The sequence below is a fragment of the Littorina saxatilis genome, linkage group LG1, assembly GCF_037325665.1.
Source record: "Littorina saxatilis isolate snail1 linkage group LG1, US_GU_Lsax_2.0, whole genome shotgun sequence".
NCBI classification, from domain to species: Eukaryota; Metazoa; Mollusca; class Gastropoda; order Littorinimorpha; family Littorinidae; genus Littorina; species Littorina saxatilis.
In genome coordinates, this window is record NC_090245.1 from 37,119,082 (window position 1) to 37,140,083 (window position 21,002).

The 21,002-nt window shown below is 39.8% G+C and overlaps 1 protein-coding gene across 3 annotated transcripts in view; it reads left to right on the forward strand.

Annotated features, from left to right (window-relative positions):
* The first annotated feature begins 1,462 nt into the window (after window positions 1–1,462).
* The window catches only part of LOC138968626 (WD repeat-containing protein 7-like), a 48,445-nt gene continuing 28,905 nt past the window's right edge, over window positions 1,463–21,002 (forward strand). Inside the window, exons 1-9 of one of the 3 annotated variants that reach the window (XM_070341227.1) lie at window positions 1,463–1,601; window positions 1,952–2,183; window positions 2,599–2,705; window positions 7,142–7,220; window positions 7,907–8,075; window positions 10,381–10,451; window positions 11,124–11,234; window positions 12,361–12,402; window positions 17,994–18,139. In XM_070341227.1, the coding sequence (XP_070197328.1) occupies window positions 2,025–2,183; window positions 2,599–2,705; window positions 7,142–7,220; window positions 7,907–8,075; window positions 10,381–10,451; window positions 11,124–11,234; window positions 12,361–12,402; window positions 17,994–18,139 (884 nt within the window). In that variant the 5' untranslated portion in view covers window positions 1,463–1,601; window positions 1,952–2,024. Of the gene's footprint in view, window positions 1,602–1,663; window positions 1,683–1,951; window positions 2,184–2,598; window positions 2,706–7,141; window positions 7,221–7,906; window positions 8,076–10,380; window positions 10,452–11,123; window positions 11,235–12,360; window positions 12,403–17,993; window positions 18,140–21,002 lie in introns of those variants that run through there. The other 2 variants (XM_070341233.1, XM_070341239.1) reach the window with 2 other exon arrangements.

The following is a 21,002-nucleotide window of genomic DNA, read 5'->3' on the forward strand; positions in this document are numbered from 1 at the left end:
CATTGGACATGTGTCATGTACAACCTTTCTGCAAGGTCTCTAAACCATACAAATAATGTTGGCTCTGCACGCATCATTGTGACCCCAGGTATTCTGACCTGTGTTTAACAGGTATGCATGGGTGGGATTCTTCTAGTACGTGCCGGTAATCCGGATTCGATTATGGCCTTTTTATATTTAGTCAAGTTTTGACTAAATATTTTAACGTAGAGGGGGGAATCGAGACGAGGGTCGTGGTGTATGTGTGTGTGTGTGTCTGTCTGTCTGTCTGTCTGTCTGTGTGTGTGTGTAGAGCGATTCAGACTAAACTACTGGACCGATCTTTATGAAATTTGACATGAGAGTTCCTGGGTATGAAATCCCCATACGGTTTTTTCATTTTTTCAATAAATGTCTTTGATGACGTCATATCCGGCTTTTCGTGAAAGTTGAGGCTGCACTGTCACGCTCTCATTTTTCAACCAAATTGGTTGAAATTTTGGTCAAGTAATCTTCGACAAAGGCCGGGGTTTGGTATTGCATTTCAGCTTGGTGGCTTAAAAACTAATGAGTGAGTTTGGTCATTAAAAATCTGAAAATTGTAAAAAAATTATTTTTTTTATAAAACGATCCAAATTTACGTACATCTTATTCTTTATCATTTTCTGATTCCAAAAATATATAAATATGTTATATTTGGATTAAAAACAAGCTCTGAAAATTAAAAATATAAAAATTATTATCAAAATTAAATTGTCCAAATCAATTTAAAAACACCTTCATCTTATTCCTTGTCGGTTCCTGATTCCAAAAACATATAGATATGATATGTTTGGATTAAAAACAAGCTCAGAAAGTTAAAACGAAGAGAGGTACAGAAAAGCGTGCTATCCTTCTCAGCGCAAGTACTACCCCGCTCTTCTTGTCAATTTCACTGCCTTTGCTGTGCGCGGTGGACTGACGATGCTACGAGTATACGGTCTTGCTGCGTTGCATTGCGTTCAGTTTCATTCTGTGAGTTCGACAGCTACTTGACTAAATGTTGTATTTTCGCCTTACGCGACTTGTTTTTCTTCTCTTTTTGTTGTTGTTTGGTTCAGGATTCATGACATTTTTCAGTCCCACCCATGGGTATGAAAGGTAATGCAGTAAAAGAACACTGCATTAAGAGTTAGAGGATGTACACAGTAACTTTCATTTACTATAACAGTTGCAGTATACAAGCACAGTTTACATAACATCCACATCACAAACACACACATAAAAAAAAAAAAACGCCAAGCGCCTATTTATGGGTTTAGAATTCTGGAAAAGGTTCAACAAATGCAAACTGCACAAACATCTGAAAATGTATGTTGTGTATGAAAAATATTCGCAAAAGAAAGGAACTCTTTGATAACGTTTCAATCACAACTACGACGGTATTCTCGTGCTCTACTAGAGTCTGGTAATAAGACGCAAATCACATGTGCGTCACGTGACATAATTTTCATACGTCCGCATCCAAGATGAAGTCGTAGTGCAGAAAAATAAGGTGGATAGTAAACCAGTTGGACTTACGGAGATGTAGACGCCGAAAGATTGTGTTCCTGGCGTTATCTTTGTTGGGATTTGCATTATTGGTAATGACTGTGCCACGGAAAACGAGGCCATTGTCAGATATTGCTCCAACCGAAGTGGATTGAGAGATTTTGTGTTTCTACGTCAGTACCGGCATAAATTACCATTTGATAGTCTAACCGTTGCTTCACACCTAACAGATCCTTACATTGACGTAGTATTAAATGACAAAACAAAATCTTGACTTTTAAAATACACAGCTGTGTTTCTCATTTCTTCCAGTTTGAGCAGAATCTTGCAGGTCTTGCAGAGCTTTACAATGTTTAATTTACATACCCCTCCACACTGTATAATTTGTCAAAGTGAAAGTCTATATTAACTGGTAGTGATATCAATATTCTTATATTTGCAGTGGTGTTTCTCAAGACAGAAGTCTAACAACAGAAAAACAAAACTGGATTGCGTGAAATTGAAGTCGAGTCAAAATGACGAGCGGCAGCATAGTGGTTCCCATGGTGCTGTGGGGGCGACATGCACCCACACACTGCATCTCTGCTATACTGATGACCCCGGACATGAAGCATGTTGTGACTGGCTGTAACGATGGACAAATCTGTATCTGGGATGTTTCTGATGATTGGCAGGTAAGTGAAACATAATCATGACTTGAATCATGAATTGTATCAAGAACATGTGTGGAGAACGTAATATATGTATTAGAAAGGTGTATGTCGCTCTGTCTGATCACTGTCACTAATATCTCAGTTTCAGAGATAGAAATAATTTGTGAATGTGTATATCACAGTATACTGTGTGTATGTATACATGTATACATCAGAGATAGAAAGAAGGTGTGAATGTGTGTGTGTCAGAATTATTGCAACTGCACGTGAGTTTTGCCTCCCTTTTACATTTTTTTTTTAAAGATAAGTACCTGAAATATTGTGCAGAAAGTTTTCTCTCTCTATAATCTCTCATTTGACCACTGATGCACCTCCTCCCCCACTTCCCCTGAAGATAGGCAAAAGCTCCTAAATCTTGATCTTCATGTTGTTGCAGGTGTGCCCACGCAGTCTTCTCTTTGGTCACTCAGCTGCGATCAGTTGTTTGGCAAATGGCAGTTACAGTCCTGACCAGCAGTACATTGTCAGCTCCTCTGAAAACGGGTATGCCGGAAATCATTATTGTACTTGTAGCATGGCATTGTTGTTCCCATGCAGGCCTGGGTCTTTGGTCATTCACTCATTGGCGCATACTTATGTGATCTGAATCTGATGCATTGCCCATTGGTCTGATCCCTGGTCGGTTGACCGTACAATAGTTTTGACATGTAGTAGGTCTTCTGGCCATCAATCTTCCTTCCAAGCAGACGTACAAAGGCAGGACACTTAATTGGGCCTGTACATAATTTCAATCTAGGTCCAACTGACCTTTTGTCCTCTGACTCTGAGGCTGGAAAAAACACTGGCATGGTTTAGGGTACAGTGGTAGCCCCCTTTGAGTTTGAAGACCCCAACAATCTGATTCTGAGAAAATCAGGGAGAGGGAATCTTGAAAACGGGGGTGAATTTACAGATGCTATGAACAAGAAATGTGCGACACTGAAAGTAAGGTTCCCCCCGCGGGTTAGGGGGAACAGGGTTCGTACGCTCCTTGAATCTCCTTGAATCCCCTTGAATTTTCAACCCCCCTTTTCAAGGACCTTGAATGTCCTTGAATTTGGAGAAAATGGTCATTCTTGTGTTTAACCTCCTTGAACCTCCTTGAATTCTGAAGTGCAGGCACAAAAAAAATGTTAATACAGTATAGACCGGATGTATAAAACACCGGATGTATGAAAGTCTGGATGTATGAAAGGGGTAGGCAGGGTCCCGGCAGAAGCTACTCTTTGTTATTACTTAGAATTTTCCGGTTGTATGAAAATCGGATGTATAAAAGTCCGGTTGTATGAAAGCAAATCTCTGGTCCCGAGCAGCACAAATGCGTTGTTGCAAGACCGGTTGTAAGAAAACGAAAGTAGACCCAAGTCACCAAAGTGTGGTAAGAGTAATTTCCCTTCTAACTGCCTGTATCGTGCCATAAGCCTTGATTTGTGTGGTAGCCAGGCTCAGCACATGGTTGTCCGAGAAAAAATAATCGACACCATGTGCAGGAATCACCAGGCTTTCTCTGCAAACGTGGATGGAGATGTAGGTGATTATCTCGCTCACAACACCCTCATGGGGTTCGGATGTAGAGATATTCGCGGCTGCCACACTCCTTCAAACCACCATTGTGGTGTACACAGCCACTTCCGAATGCTCGCGGGGATGGCTGCCACACCCACCCCTTTTCCCGATAAATGGGGTAGACAGGTCCGAGGAGAACATTTACCTCCGAAATCTCTGTGGCCATTTTGAGCGGGTGGTGTCCACAAAGATAGTCTAAAGGAGGATGCCCTGAAAACTTCCCCACCAACTGATTTTTATCCAGATTCTATAGCTGTCAAGGAGTTGTTCTGTTTAATTTGTTTCTCCATTCAATCATTTTTTTTAACCTGTTACAAATTCGTCACGAAGACCCATAAAAGCCCAGAAGGCATTTTTGTTACATTTATAACCAGAGACATTGGTCATGGATGTGAATCAGTTGTTATCTTTTTATGTTTTTTTTTATGTTGTTGTATTTTATGTTGTTGTATTTTATTTTGTTGTATTTTATGTTGTTGTTTTTATGTTCTTGTTGTTGTTTTTGTGTTCTTGTTGTTGTTGTTGTTGATTTTATCCATTAAACTGATTTTATGTTTAACTCATCTGTTTTGTTTGTCTATTCAGTCATTTTAGCCTGTTATAAATTTGTCATGACTGAAGAGCCATAATAGCCCAGGAAGGCATTTTTTGTACAATTAGAACCAGAGGCATTGGTCGTGGGTGTGACTCAGTTTTTTATATTTAGTCAAGTTTTGACTAAATATTTTAACATCGAGGGGGAATCGAAACGAGGGTCGTGGTGTATGTGCGTGTGTGTGTGTGTCTGTCTGTCTGTCTGTGTGTGCGTGTGTGTAGAGCGATTCAGACTAAACTACTGGACCGATCTTTATGAAATTTGACATGAGAGTTCCTGGGTATGAAATCCCCATACGTTTTTTTCATTTTTTTGATAAATGTCTTTGATGACGTCATATCCGGCTTTTCGTGAAAGTTGAGGCGGCACTGTCACGCCCTCATTTTTCAACCAAATTGGTTCAAATTTTGGTCAAGTAATCTTCGACGAAGCCCGGGGTTTGGTATTGCATTTCAGCTTGGTGGCTTAAAAATTAATTAATGACTTTGGTCATTAAAAATCGGAAAATTGTAAAAAAAAATAAAAATTTATAAAACGATCCAAATTTACGTTTATCTTATTCTCCATCATTTGCTGATTCCAAAAACATATAAATATGTTATATTCGGATTAAAAACAAGCTCTGAAAATTAAATATATAAAAATTATTATCAAAATTAAATTGTCCAAATCAATTTAAAAACACTTTCATCTTATTCCTTGTCGGTTCCTGATTCCAAAAACATATAGATATGATATGTTTGGATTAAAAACACGCTCAGAAAGTTAAAACAAAGAGAGGTACAGAAAAGCGTGCTATCCTTCTTAGCGCAACTACTACCCCGCTCTTCTTGTCAATTTCACTGCCTTTGCCATGAGCGGTGGACTGACGATGCTACGAGTATACGGTCTTGCTGAAAAATGGCATTGCGTTCAGTTTCATTCTGTGAGTTCGACAGCTACTTGACTAAATATTGTATTTTCGCCTTACGCGACTTGTTTTATGTTGTTGTTGTTTTAATCCATTAAACTGGTTTTAAGTTTAACTCACTTTTTTGTATTCAGTGCGCGCGCGTGTGTGTGTGTGTTATAAATGTGTGCGTTTTGGAGAGAGAGAGAGAGAGAGAGAGAGAGAGAGAAAGAGAGAGAGAGAGAGAGAGAGAGAGAGAGAGAGAGGGAGAGAGAGAGAGAGAACTCAGAAAATGTTATTTGCTACGCCAACGGTCATTACAAAGCTTCCACGACCAAAAACATTGTCAAAAGCGCAAAAGGGTTGTGGAGGGAATACACACAATACAGTTGAGACACACACACACACACACACACGCGGCATGCGCGCGAGCGCACGCACGTACGCGCGCACACACACACACACACAGAGGGACGGGGGGGGGGGGGGGGGGGGGGGGGGGGCGGAGAGTGCACGGCCTTATGCAAAGCAGAACAGTTTCTTACACAAACAGTTGCTCTTTCTATCGGTTGTCCTGACTGTGCCAGTGTATGTAAGTACATGTACTTTTCCACTTGTTATTCACAACCCTTTTCTTCTAACAAGGATATGTATCAAAACATTTAAACATAAAAAAACAAATAAATACAAAAATGATATGATAATGAAAAAAACCCTACTTTTATCAAGTAACAGACGCGTGGCCGGATGTATGAAAGTCAATCCACAATATTTTCATACATCCGGTTAACCGGATTTAGTAAAGACCGGATGTATGAAAGACAAAAAGTGGGTCCCGACGACTTTCTTACATCCGGTCTCGACTGTATTAAAGTTTTTCAGCAAAATGAAGCAACTTGACATTTTTGTTCGTTGCTGGAACGGGCAGCAAGTCCAAACGGAATACTACGCTTCCAAATTTCTTGGACATGCTTATGCAACCACCCTGATTGATTCTCTGGAGCCTGCCATGGTGGAGCTGGGATACCGGAAATACTCCTTGAAAACTCCTTGAATACTCCTTGAATTTCACTTTCAGGTGTCTGTATGAACCCTGTTCTGTTTCTCCTTTTACCCTTGTTAAGTGTTTCTTGTATAGAATATAGTCAATGTTTGTAAAGATTTTAGTCAAGCAGTATGTAAGAAATGTTAAGTCCTTTGTACTGGAAACTTGCATTCTCCCAGTAAGGTCATATATTGTACTACGTTGCAAGCCCCTGGAGCAATTTTTTGATTAGTGCTTTTGTGAACAAGAAACAATTAACAAGTGGCTCCATCCCATCTCCCCCCCTTTCCCCGTCGCGATATAACCTTCGTGGTTGAAAACAACGTTAAACACCAAATAAAGAAAGAAAGAAAGTAAGGTCTTAAATTGATAATGAGGGTCTAGAAAGGGGGGTTCCTATTCCACTGTAGTTCTGATGCTACCCACAAAAGGAAAACAAATCTCACCAAAGTATGATCTTAATGTGATGTATCTTTTGGGCTGTTGTCATTTCCCGCAGCATATCCTCTGATTCTTTGAAATTGTTTTGTGGTTTTAGTTTCCATCAGGAAGTTAAGGAACTTATGAATAAAAAATAATACCATCCCGAAGAAGGCTGCAAACGTGCCGAAATATTGATTATAGATCTATATATAAACGTACCTAACCTGGTTGCTGTGGTGTTTTTTTTTGTTTTTTTTGTTGTTTTTTTATAATTTAAGAAATAAGATGTCTGCTTATCCCTTTCACTACACGATGACTGCTTTTTAATAGTAAACCAATTTTTGTGTTTTATGGGATTAGTGGTGTTTTATATTGATAGTTCAAACTTGATTTAAAGTCAATGCCATTATATACTGTTTCAGGGAAATGTGCTTGTGGGATATCAGTGATGGCAGATGCATTGAACACACCAAAATGCCTGCAGTGCACACAGACATAATGGTGAGTGTGGAGGGGGGGGGGGGTGCTTGTTTAATTGTAAGCTTGTGTGTGTCTCTGTGTTTCATGTCTTGTTGTGCTCTTATTTTCAGGCTCGGTACTAGCTAATACAGAGTGTACTACTGGACCAAAGGATGGTCAGGACAACATGCTGAAAAAAACCAAACCGTTTCACTAAATCTTTTGTAGTTCGTACATTTTTAGCTTGTGCCAATTCTGGTTGCATGGAGGCTTGTGCACAGGTTTTTAAAAAGTCAACTAAAAGGTCCAGAATTTACAGAAATGTGTGTTGTTCTCTTTTAAGTTAGCAATGTTAACATTTTGTGAGAAATAAGCTCATGCCTCGGTGTGTGCAATGGCCTAGTGGATAAGATGCCGGCCTCCTGTGCGGAAGGTTGCGTATTTGAATCTCGGCGGCGCCTGGTGGGCTAAATGTGGAGATTTTTTGATCTCCCATGTCAACTTTTGTGTGTACCTGCAAGTGCACTATCCCCCTTCAAGCACAAGACCAAGTGCGCACGGAAAAGATCCTGTAAAAAGTGTAATCCATGTCAGAATTCAGTGGGTTATAGAAACACGAAAAAAAACAAGCATGCCTCCCCCGAAAGCGGCGTTTATAGCTGCCTAAATGGCAGGGTAATAACAATCATAGTTCATACAGGTAACAACTCCACTAATTTTTGTTCCAGGCCCACCACTTCAGGTCCAGCAAGGCAATGCGCTTGCTGTGCAACGGATACTACCCGGAGGTGCTCATCTTGCACCCTCAGACCTTTGAGATTCTCCACAGCCTGTGCTCCAGAGTGGCTCCTGATTGGATAAGTGCCTCGTGCCAGATTCAGCCACCCAATAGACAGGGTAAGAACAAGACTCACTTACTTATCGCCCGTTTTGCCGGTTGGCATGTAGGGCAGCAACGAAGGACCTCCACTCCTGTCTGTTCTGGGCCAGTCTCTGGATGGTACCCCACGTATGGTTCAGGGTCTTCATTTCTCCTTCCACCGTTTGTCGTCAAAGAACAGTAAATTTTAAGGGACTTATTGTCCATCAGGTCTGAATTGCCTATATTGGACATGAATTGGTTTATACGATTCGAGTTTTTACGCCCTCACGGCTTTTGATGTATGCGTGTTTTGGTGGTACAGGCAAATCCAGCTAACTCACAAACGGTTAAGTCAAAAATTCGCTTAGCACACAAAGAAATTCTGGTCCGGAATTATCCCTCTTTATCTATGTGTACAAAGTACCCTGAGCTCGAAATGGGATTTCTCTTACGTAAGTCGAAAGACGGATAGCACACAACAGAAAGTCAGTCCCAAAGACAAAGTTTACTCTATATTTACTACAGCAACTCGAAACACGAAACTTGGCGTCTCACACTAGCGCATTGTGTAACCTTATTCCCTTCTTCTCTACACGGACGCCACACCGACTGGTCAGTCGGCACGCAATAAAGTATGAACTGAAGTTAGGAGGGGGCGAGGAGTAAGGAGGGGGCGAGGAGTAAGGAGAATTATCCAACTCCAAGAAAACATTCTGAAAAAGGTGGGGAAGTGGTGACAAGGCAGTGAACGCACTCACCATGCACTGACATCATACGAAAGCAGCCACACAAACACAGCACAGAGGCAGAGGCAGGTGTGCAGATGCTTTGTGAGAATAAGCGTTGAAAACCAGTTTGAATAAAACAAAAAACAGCAGATAGAGCCGCATGTCATAATCATTCTTCTTGTCTGGCTTTATTGACTGCATGCCGATCTTGTGGCAGTGACTTTTCACTCTTCAGTCGGACTGTACACAAACCGCTCTCACTCTCCCTCACTGACTACCCTAAGCCCTGACAACTGATCCTTGGAAATTGTTTGGAAGAGTACACCTCTCTATTTCTCTCCAATGCTCTTCCTGCTGACTTCAGTGACACCGGACACCCCACTGAGTTTAGCCAGCTACCCCCCCTCTCTCTCTCTCTCTCTCCCCCCAGCCATGTACTGTTTGGTGCTGTGGCCAGAGAGGTGTCACCGGCTAATTGAGGCCAGCTGCACTGTTCACTCAGAGCAAAACTAGTTGACTGTGTCTAACTTTTGACAAAGCAACACAACTGAAGGGTTCACAGATTAGGTAACCGACTCACTGGTCAAGGCTGCAGGGAAACAAGAGTATCTTGTCAATGAAAGAGGTTACACACAGATACGCGATGCTGAGAACGGTGGCCGATTTTTCACTCTCTTTCTCGGAGGGCCTTCATCATTGCAGGGACTGCTGTAAAGAAATGCTTGCTCAGAAACTAACTCTTTTTGCATTGAAACATGCACCAGAACTGGTGGACACCATCGACAATGTCAAACATGAAATCGAAGCAGTTTGCTTGAGGAAACGGTCGTCAGCAACTCAAACTTCTCTGTTTTCTTTTTTTAAGAAAATCTGAGGTGACTTTCTTTGTGGCCCCGCCCCCTCCCTCTGTAAGGACCCCCCTCCATAAGGACCGATTTTTGTCAACATTTTCAAGGTCGCTAGAGAGGGGTTCCACTGTACTATGACCAAGTCGAAATTTCGGATAGGACACAATAACAATTCGGTCCCTTCAATTTCGTCTTATCCGGATTTGCCTGTATCAGCCATCTGCACTTATGGTAGAATGACCAAGATCTTTAACGTGCCATTGTGGTGACACCGGGGTGGGAGATGGATACCATCTCTGGGTCTGCACATAAAGTTGACCCGTGTCCGTCCCGGACCGGATTCGAACCAGCGACCTTTCGATCACAAGTCCAGGGCTCTACCACCTGAGCTACCCGGGCCCCCTGGTCAAAGAACAAGAACAAACACTTTATTATATAATCTGAAAAACAAAGGGAAGTAAATGCTGTACATATAGACAGCATAACTGTGCAAAAAGAGTGAGTTAGAGGTATGCGGAACCACTCTCGGAGGGACTTGAGAGAATAACAAGCATTGAAGTGAACAAGGGATGATGTTAATCATAACTGAATACGGCAGTGCGGTAATGATAAGATCTAACATCATCGCTTCTTTATTTCAAATTTTGATGTTTTTAAAGCCCTGTTAATCACTGACAAATTGTCAGTCCATAAATATGTTTACATATATTTATTTGTCTTGTGTTTACTTTCAGAATCATAATGGGTAATACTTTAATTTTCAGATGATGTTATCCTGGCAATTTCCAACTCTGGGGCAGTCAAAGTGTGGACCATCTGTGAGAATGACTCTAAGGTGAATGAACCACCCAGAGACCAGGAAACCGCATATGGCTACCCTAACGGTTATACATATAATGGTCATACAAAATTAAGTGTACATGCATGTATAAGTCTTAACAAGTTAAAAGTCTTAGCAAGTTAATGCTGCAGAGGAAGAAACAGAGCTGCCCAGAAGCACTAGGCTTGGGACGGGGATGGAGGAGGAATTGGAGAGCTATGTTACTTATACTCACAGTTGTGTGCACAAATCCTTCTTGTGATGTATGCAGTGTAAAATTAGTGAGTTAAAAGATAACACATTGAATTTGAAGTTAAGATGGAAGAAAATGCTAATGCATAAAAATTTGAGAAAACACTAAACCAAAATCAATGAAACAAGAATGGTAGGTAATTGGAACGTTTATTCTTGACAAAACAAAACGTTACATTTACTGGTGCGTCGACCCAAAGCTCTTTGAAGTAGACAGACAAACACTTATGAAACAGATAATGAACTTATCTCAAGATCAGAACAGCGAACGACAAGAAGAAGATCTCAAGATCGTGTGGCTACTCGCTTGCAAAATGCCGGTGAAGTCTTAAAACCAAGACCAAAACAAACAAACAAAAATCTGCAGAGTTAAAGTGTGTGGAAGTTTCTAACTGCTATGCATAAGCAGCTATATTATATTTTTTGTCTGTGCAGGTGAAGCTAGAAGACGAATCAAAACAGATTCGATCCCTGAACGCTCAGACTCTGACTTGCTGCCCTTTCAACCAACGCACTGTGCTGATCGTGTGCTCCAAATACTGGCAGGTGTGTGCTTGTTTTCATTTTGCTGATATATATTGTCAACATTCTGTCATTTATGAACCCCTCCTTTTTTGTGGCAGCACCTGCCGCTGTCCGGTATGTAGTGATGTTGTCTTTCACTTACAAGGGTGCAGCATAAACTTTTAACATAAAGAAGTACTCATGTAATCCAGTGACCATTGCCGAATGATCACAAGTGTGTTGTGTTTCATACGTAGTTAGTATACACCAGGACTTGATCTAAATTTCTGTGGTTGGGAATCAGGCTAGCTTCATCTCAGTAAGCTTTTCACGCCACTTCAGCAACTCTGTAAAATATAGTTTTGGTTTTGTGTAAATGAAAGTTGTATTAAACTTTAGATCTATTCTGTACTCTGTGGTAGTCACATTTTTGTTCAGCCCTGAACTGACAGAATCATTTTGAGCGTGGAGAACTGCCTTGTACTGAGACAAATTTGCCTGCTTCCGAACCACATTGTGCGTAAAATTGAAATAAGAAAGTAAGCTGAACTACACTAACATTGTTCAAATGACTGAAGTTTTGAACAACGGCCGGTTTGGTAGAGTTTTTATAGAAATAATCCTGTGTGTTTGTTTTACTACTTATTCTATTATAAGTTTATTAAAAAAAATCAGACAGTAGTAGTAGAGTGACTTATATTTCTATTCTTAGTGATTCTGTGTACAGAGTTCTTTTATTCCCTTTTTTCCCAAGCCTTATTGATCCGTTTGTTCATTGTCAGTGCTGTGTTTCTAGTGCTTTTAAGTGCACTTTTTCTCTTAATGCTTTCTTATGTTGTCCACTGGTCAAATTGTTATTTGTGCTTGTTTGATTGTTTGTTCCTTTTTCTTCAAGTCATGTTCGTTTCAGTATCTTCAAGTCATGTTTGTTCATTATCTTTAAGTCATGTTTGTTCAGTATCTTCAACTTCAAGTCATGTTTTTGTGGTTGTTTTTGTCATGCTTGGATGTGCACTTTTGAACGTAAAGAAAATGGTTTAGTTTACCTTGGAACTTAAGCTTTAGTGTGGTTGTTTATACAGAACGGGTCTGTTTGTTCACTTTCATGCCTATTACGATCATTCTTTCATTGTCTAATTCTGTTCATTGTCTGTTTTCCCTTCAAAAGGTTTATAATTTTGAACAGTTGTGTGGCAGAACTGTGCACGGGGTAAGAGACACATCTCATCTGCATTTCAATTAGACCTAGACTAGAGGTCACACCTGTACATGGCTTTTTGGTTTATCTGACATGATTTGTAGATTTGTATGCTGTCTTTAACTGTTACACAATCATCGGTATGCTCTTTGTTCTATTATGATTTATTCTGTTCTGATGACAACTCGGTTTCTTTACTGTCTCTCGCTGTTTAACATGGCTGCATTAGAAAGATTCCAAAAGGAATTTGGTACTGACCAAAGTCTTACTTCTCCCCAATAGAAAAAGCATGATATTATGTGTTTATTTGAAGTATCGCATCTGTAATTTATGGTTGTTAGTTGTTTGTTTACTCATTTAATTTGAATTGTAATTATTCTTTTCACTTAAAAGGTTTGTTTGTGGGGAAAGTTGCATTGCAAAATTAACTTTTATATTATTGGTTTCGTGTTAACTGACCCAGAGCTGCATTACAACTAATGGTTATTCCTGATTTCCCCCCAACATCATTGCAGCCCTTCTAAGTTTATTCATTCAAGCATGCAAATGCTGAGCTTCAGTTATTTTTTGTAGTTGATTTTGTTTATCATTGAAGATGTGTTCCTTCCCGATATAAGTAATCTTGTAAATCACCATAGATCTGTCCAGTTTTACAAAAGACAAGAGCATCCTTTTACTGGGACACATACCAAACGTCAAATGCCTGCCAGTTTCCTGCAAGCAGTGGGAATTGTGTGTGTTTTTTTGTTGTTGTATGCTGACTTAATTTTATGTCTGACAATGTTCAGTGATAATGTGCAAAATTAATTCAGTAAAGAATTCTAGCTCTGCACAGGGGTAAGCGAGGATGTTGGAATTTTGGTATGTGTTCAAGCTCTTATCCCATATTGTAAAAGGCAAATATGTGGTCCCTCGTTTACATCATTGTTTTCTATGTAAGGAAGATATCTTTAAGAACAATAGCTCACACGGTCTGTTGTTTCACCACACACAGCATGATAAACAGGTAAGGTGTCTTCATCATCCCCCGTAGTACAGAGCATACTATATGCTCGGAGCATCCTGATTGTGAAGTCGTACACATGGAAAATGAACTTTTTCAGCTGCCTAACACTTCTTGCCTTTTATTTGTCAGCCTACAAACCTCTGGATGCTGCTTGTTACCTCATGGTCATCATTCAGGATACTTCTATATCAGAAGCTGTAACTAAACAAGCTTTTTCCACAGAGCTGCCGTTTAAACCAGAAAAGCAACACATTCTAAGGAGTTTGGCAAAGAACTTTGGTTGAATTTTCACCCATGAAGACATACAATGAACAACTTGATCACATTAGCTGCATAAGCCTGTTTTTAGGAGTCTTGCATTTATCTGAATTAACATTTCATGTGATTCAGTCGGACTCAAACAAATGTGTCTGATTTAGCTCTTTCTCCAGATGTATTTTATTTCCTCTTTTTTTTTTAAATAATATCTGAACCACACAGAGTTGAGTCCAAACTGACAAAGTTGGTAAAAAAATGTCATGTTGCGATATCATCTGTGGGCCAAACAGCTAGGGTAGTAAAAGTGCTTTGCTTTTTTGTGTATATCTATATTATATAGCTAACATGTGTGATTATCCATTAAGACTATTGATACCAGAAGATGATTATCTTCAGCTGCAAAAATGAAAAAAAAAAAGGTGGAGCTGGGAATTGCTTTTGATTCAGCGTGTTCTTCTTGGGTCTCATACCGCTCTTTTGTGACAAATTTCCTCTTTGCTATGGGCCTCATCGGCTGGCAAGTAAGCATGACAGATCTGATTGGCTTTAGCTTTTCTAGAGGTTGCATGAATTTAAGCGGAGAAAGATAAATCAACAAATGTGACAAACCAATTAAAGAGAAGAAAATTTGCAAATAAGTTATTAAACAAAGAAAGACACCTATACCGCTCAGTATGCAATAACGTCATTGTAAGACTAGATATGTGAACAAAACTGACTGTTTTGGATGCAGATTGGATTGTTCTTTTTAATGACATGCAGAACATGTTTCGCTTTAGCAGTTATGTTTTTTTTGACAATTTTAACGCGCAAACCTTGATTTTGCTAATTTGATTTTGGGGGGTGTCTGTGTTGTAGGTTCGACTGTATAGACACTTCCTCATATAAACTCAATCTGTTTTCTGAATAAGATAGGGAAATGAATGGCAGGACTAGCTTTTCAGTCATATGATTGGTTTTACAATAAACGGTCTCATATAAAGATCTGCCCTCAAACGTATATGCCTATTTTTTTATGACGAGCTAGTAGTATAGATGGTATTGTCTATGATAACGCCTTTTGCTTTCCATAACACTATTGTCAGTATAACCAAGTAAAACACAAAGAACACACACACACACACACACACACACACACACACACACACACACACACACACACACACACACACACACACACACACACACTTGATCTATCTGTCTGTCTGTTTGCCTGTCTGTTTGCCTGTCTTTCTTGCTCTTGGCAGACAACACAGGTTTATGTATTGACTGTATTCATACAATATGGTGACTCAGGGTTGGTGTAGCTTGCAACAGCTTGAACCTCTTAATGCTAAGTGCAAAACTGTTATGCAAATTAGCGGTCTGAAAAGAAAATGGCAAACAAGACTACTTTGTGACTGCTTGAAATGAGAGCGTTTTGTTTTCTTACTTGACTTTGCGCCTTGCTTTGTTCATTTACTTTCCCTCTTTTTTAAAAATCTTTAACTATCTTAATTTTAAATGGTCGCATTAAATTTCAGCCACAACTAACATTTTGTATTTGCTTTCATTTTGAAGTATGTTGAGATGACGGTGATTATTTGGCTGTGCAGTATAATGCCTATAAGTTTACCTGTACTTGAACAAATCAACTGCTTATTAACAAGCACACCTTACACTAACATATATGCAGAAGTAAAATGTCAGTGTGTTTCTGTGCTTTGGCAAATGTTGTGCACAGCCTTATACTTTACTTTTTAAATTTATAGGCAATTGAACATGGGGTTTACAGACCTGGGAACCCATACGATTTCGCCGTATTTTGTACGCATGATTGTCGAGAATACGCTCAGTACGGTCAGTGGGAAAAAAATACGACGAGAAAAATTCCTAGACTACTTTTCTTCACAAGCCCATCCTGAAGCCGATCCAGTATTTTGGCACATGATTACGTCACTATATTAGCCGCCGTTGAAAAAAATATAATCGGTTCGTGTCAATCAATCAAAACAACCAGGCAAACGAAAGTACGGTATTTGGCGAAATCGGCTCCGAGAATAAACAAGTGAAACAAAGAAGAAAGGTGAAAAAGTTTGAAGAAAAATATCACACACACACACAATTTGTAACCAACACACACATGTAGTCCCACCTGGAATAAGCTTTTTTGGGATGATGCATGTTAATTTATTTTTAATATACTTTCTTATGTGATAACCAATGTACTATATTTTCTCAGGACAAAGAACAAATGTTTATTTTGAATGTTTTATGTATGTTATTATTACGGACACAAACGCTCAGCAATGTAATTTCTCTTTTAGAGATTAATAAAGTTATTGTATTGTATTGTATTGTATTGTATTGTATTGTATTGTATGATTTACAACTTTTGCGCACATTTCGAGCAGACGAAAACACACCATGGCGGCTCTTGCTCCTCCAACTCCTCCAACTATCGCGAGACACAAAAAAACGAAATCTCGCGCGTGAGATCCTGATACATCCGGTGTTTCTCTGTACGCTTGTCACGACGACTTGTTGACAAACGAAGATTCGCAAAAGAAAGAGAAAAGCGCCGAGTCTTGAGTAGAGAGCTAATAAAGTACCGGTTTTCGCTAATTGAGCGAAATGAAAATCCACGGCGATTTCCATTAGGTGAATGCTATTCAAGTTTAGGTAACGTTTTAGCCGCATCTTTTTATAAGCCGCAATAAGATATTTTTTTTAAAAGTCGCGGCTTGTAGTCCGTCAAATACGGTACAGTTTATGTCAGTAAAAATTGAAAAAAGCATTTGTTTTAAATATATAGGTAAACTTAATTAACGGTGTGACGGACGCGCATGAGGCATGTTTTAATCATGGATGTGCTAACGCTGTGTGGAGTACGCTCATTTTTTTGAAAATACACCAAGTTTGTTTGAGAATACTCAAAGTGCAAAACAGGGGTTCCCAGGTCTGGGTTTAACGGTCATTAATATTTTCACTGGCACTGTACGTCTGTGCCACCAAAACATGAACACGTTCATCATTACAGGTCTTCTGTTGTGTGGGTGTTTCAAATTAAGTCAGTTTTTTTGCACACTGATTAAGATGAGGTTTTTAGAAGCACTGTAGCTTGTGAAATTGTGTGATGAATGGTTTATCTATATGTACCATCTGTTAGACTGTGGAATTATTTGACAAACAGTTAACCTTTGAGAATCGGTAGTTTTACTGGTGTTTTCAGCTGCCAGCAATAAATATACTGTTTTACACTCAAAGAAAAAATTACTCCGTGTCAGTTGCTGAGACATTACTGTGGGGAAACAAAAAATGGTAATTCAAACTCAGTGTTATTGCAAGATGATTTCTCTCACTTCGAAAGAGAAAAATTGGTCACATGTGCTGCTATGCAGTTTTGAAAATGCAAATGTTTACATTTTTAGAACTGTCTTTGAGACATCTACTAATATAGAAGGAAAGCTTGAATTGCACAAGAGTGTATTATTTTGGTGATATGAAACACTTCCCCCCCCCCCCCCCCCTTGTCCTGTCAGCTTAACTAGTTTTGGTTTCTTTCCTCACTGTGTGAACTACTAGTTGAATGTTAGCTCATGAAATGTGCTCTCTTGTACTGCTCAGAAAATTCGACTGTGACGAGTAAAGCACAGAAATAGTACAGGTTCTTATCAGTTCAGTGTTACAGGTTGGAATGTGGGGAATGTATTCTTTAATAATACATTGAAACCCCCCTATTAAGACCTCCAAAAATCTGAGAAAAATTAGGTCTTAAAAAGGAGGAAGCCTTAAAATGGGGGTAAATTTACAGAGGTTGTGAACAAAACGACTGAGAAAACAGGATCTTAAAAGGGAGAAAGTCTTAAATTGGGGGGTCTTAAAAGGGAGGTTCCTCTGTATTTACATGTGTGTGTGTGTGTAGTCAGATCTGTGATGAAGCAAAAGGCCTTGACCCTCAGCTTTCTTTCTGTATACATTCTCTTCAATTTGAATCTTCTGACTTTCTTTTGGTAAACATTCAAAGGCATATATGCATTGAATCTTTATTTTTTCCGGGTGGTGGTACATGTCAATGTGATATTTGCAGGATGTAATATAGAGTTGAATTATAATGACACCTAGAAGTTATCGCCTCCAAGGCTGGAAAAGACTGAGACTATCTGCTGGTTTTATATCTAATCAAAAGGGAAAAAATGCAGTGTTGAATTTTCCAATCCCAAATTAGTTTGAATATTTTGCTGAGGCAATTGCTAGAGTTTTAAGACCACTTACCTGTGATAATACCACCTAACCTGTAACTTTCACTTGATCGTTACAATGATAAACTTTGTTGGATGCTTCTGTTTGACTTTAACAGATCTACGATGCCAGTGACTTCACCTTGCTCTGCTCTGAATCTAATCGATGCGGCGAGCGATGGGCAGGCGGCCATTTTCTCAGTGTGGATCGCGTGGTGGTGTGGAGCACAGAGGGGCGGGGCTATCTCTACAAACTTCCCACAAAGTGAGATTCTTCTCAAATTGTTATCTTCTTTTTCTTGAAACGGATTTTTATAACACAACATTTACTAACCAGGGAGAGAGGGTTGGATTATGGCGGACCTTGAACAAATCCTTGTTTCAGTTTTCATTATTTCTCTCATCCACTGTCATCTGTAGAGGGGAGAGAAATGCTGGGTGGTGGGGTAATGGGCTGTAAATGGAAGCAATTAGTAACTTAGTCACTCTTTATCATGGTATTTTGTGGAAGGCACTAGGGGATTTGGAAGAGGAACAGCACTGAGTAAGCATAATGAGTGTACTCCTTGTTGTCTTTGGTCTTCAAATTTTCTTTCCAAGTTCTGTCAAGTCTTATAAAACAACAATAGAAGAGGTCTAGCAAGACAGTATTATAGTATACAAAATGATTGTGTTGTAAGTTTTTGTGCAAGTTTGGTTGTGACATTTTTCTGTGTGACTGTTGTACCATTGCACCAGCTCACCAGCAGCATTTACTGTCAGCAGTTAGTGCAACAGAACACTCCTGTAGTGTCAAGGAAATGGTAGAACAGGTGAATCAAATGAAAGTTGCACTTTTGTTGTACAGTGGTACCTGCTATGTGGGGCCCCTCTAATAAGAGGACACTACTGGGTGGCCGAGTGGTAACGCACTTGCGCTCGGAAGCGAGAGGTTGCAAGTTCGACCCTGGGTCAGGGCGTTAGCAATTTTCTCCCCCCTTTCCTAACCTAGGTGGTGGGTTCAAGTGCTAGTCTTTCGGATGAGACGAAAAAAAAGAGGTCCCTTCGTGTACACTACATTGGGGTGTGCACGTTAAAGATCCCACGATTGACAAAAGGGTCTTTCCTGGCAAAATTGTATAGGCATAGATAAAAATGTCCACCAAAATACCCATGTGACTTGGAATAATAGACCGTGAAAAGTAGGATATGCGCCGAAATGGCTGCGATCTGCTGGCCGATGTGAATGCGTGATATATTGTGTAAAAAAATTCCATCTCACACGGCATAAATAAATCCCTACGCCTTGAATATGTGCGCGATATAAATTGCATAAAATACAAATAAAAAAAATAAAAAAATAAATCCCTGCGCTTAGAACTGTACCCACAGAATACGCGCGATATAAGCCTCATATTGATTGACTGCCCATGAAAGGATGTCTTCTGTTGTCTCTTTGTTAACTTTTCCCCAAAATAAACCTGCCATGAAAGGCCACTTGCAATGTAAGGACACTCTTGACTGGTCCCAGGGGAGTCCCTTCATCACAGGTACCACTGTGCGTACAACAGTTTATGAATGCAAGGATATGATGACATTTCTTCACAGTGTGGATATAGTGTTTTTTGACTCACATGCGAAGCAAAAGTGAGTCTATGTACTCACCCGAGTCGTCCGTCCGTCCGTCCGTCCGTCCGTCCGTCCGGACGTCCGGACGTCCGTCCGGAAAACTTTAACGTTGGATATTTCTTGGACACTATTCAGTCTATCAGTACCAAATTTGGCAAGATGGTGTATGATGACAAGGCCCCAAAAAACATACATAGCATCTTGACCTTGCTTCAAGGTCAAGGTCGCAGGGGCCATAAATGTTGCCTAAAAAACAGCTATTTTTCCCATTTTTCCCATTTTCTCTGAAGTTTTTGAGATTCAATACCTCACCTATATATGATATATAGGGCAAAGTAAGCCCCATCTTTTGATACCAGTTTGGTTTACCTTGCTTCAAGGTCAAGGTCACAGGAGCTCTTCAAAGTTGGATTGTATACATATTTTGAAGTGACCTTGACCCTGAACTATGGAAGATAACTGTTTCAAACTTAAATATTATGTGGGGCACATGTTATGCTTTCGTCATGAGACATATTTGGTCACATATGATCAAGGTCAAGGTCACTTTGACCCTTATGAAATGTGACCAAAATAAGGTAGTGAACCACTAAAAGTGACCATATCTCATGGTAGAAAGAGCCAATAAGCACCATTGTACTTCCTATGTCTTGAATTAACAGCTTTGTGTTGCATGACCTTGGATGACCTTGACCTTGGGTCAAGGTCACATGTATTTTGGTAGGAAAAATGTGTAAAGCATGTGAGTCGTATGGGCTTTGCCCTTCTTGTTTAAATGTTATTTTATTTTTTATTTGGAGCACTTGTTTGTGTACATTGGCTGGGATGTAAGTAGATTGTCTATAGGATTTAAGAACTATGAAATAGTTTTAGTAGCTTTTGAGATGACGACTGCATAGAATGGGCAAAGCAATATGATTGCCTGTAAGTGCTAGAGATGTAATATGGTAAGTATTGTTGTGGAAGGTTGTAGATCTGCACTTATGGAATGATGAGGAGAACAAAAGATACTATTTTTTAAAATTTGATACAGTATTTATTGCATAAAAGCCATTGTTTATTTTCCTCTGGGAATGGGTAGACATTCATACACTCCTATCAATTTTATAGCATTGCAGCTAGATGGAGGGGGGTGGGGTGGAATGGTGCGATGTTATTTGTGTCAGCTGATAATGAGATGTATATGAAGTTTTATTGTGGAAAATGTGGATTTTCTTTAAACATGGTACTGTTGTGGTGGGATTTTGTGGTTCTCCTCAGTATGCTGCTTGCTTTCGGTTGCAAGTCAACATTTAAAGTAGCAAGAAATGGTTGAGGGGGGGGGGGGGGGGGGAGGGACACTTGCTCTTGAGGTCTTGCTTGTTTTACTGAATCTTAGTGACAGTCTGGGTGGAGTGAGTATATGTGTGTGTGTGTGGGGGGTGTGGGTGTGTGTGTGTAAGTGCATGTGTGTGTGTGTGTGTGTGTGTGTGTGTCGAAGTGCATGTGTGTGTACGCGTATGTTAATTGCTGGTACATGT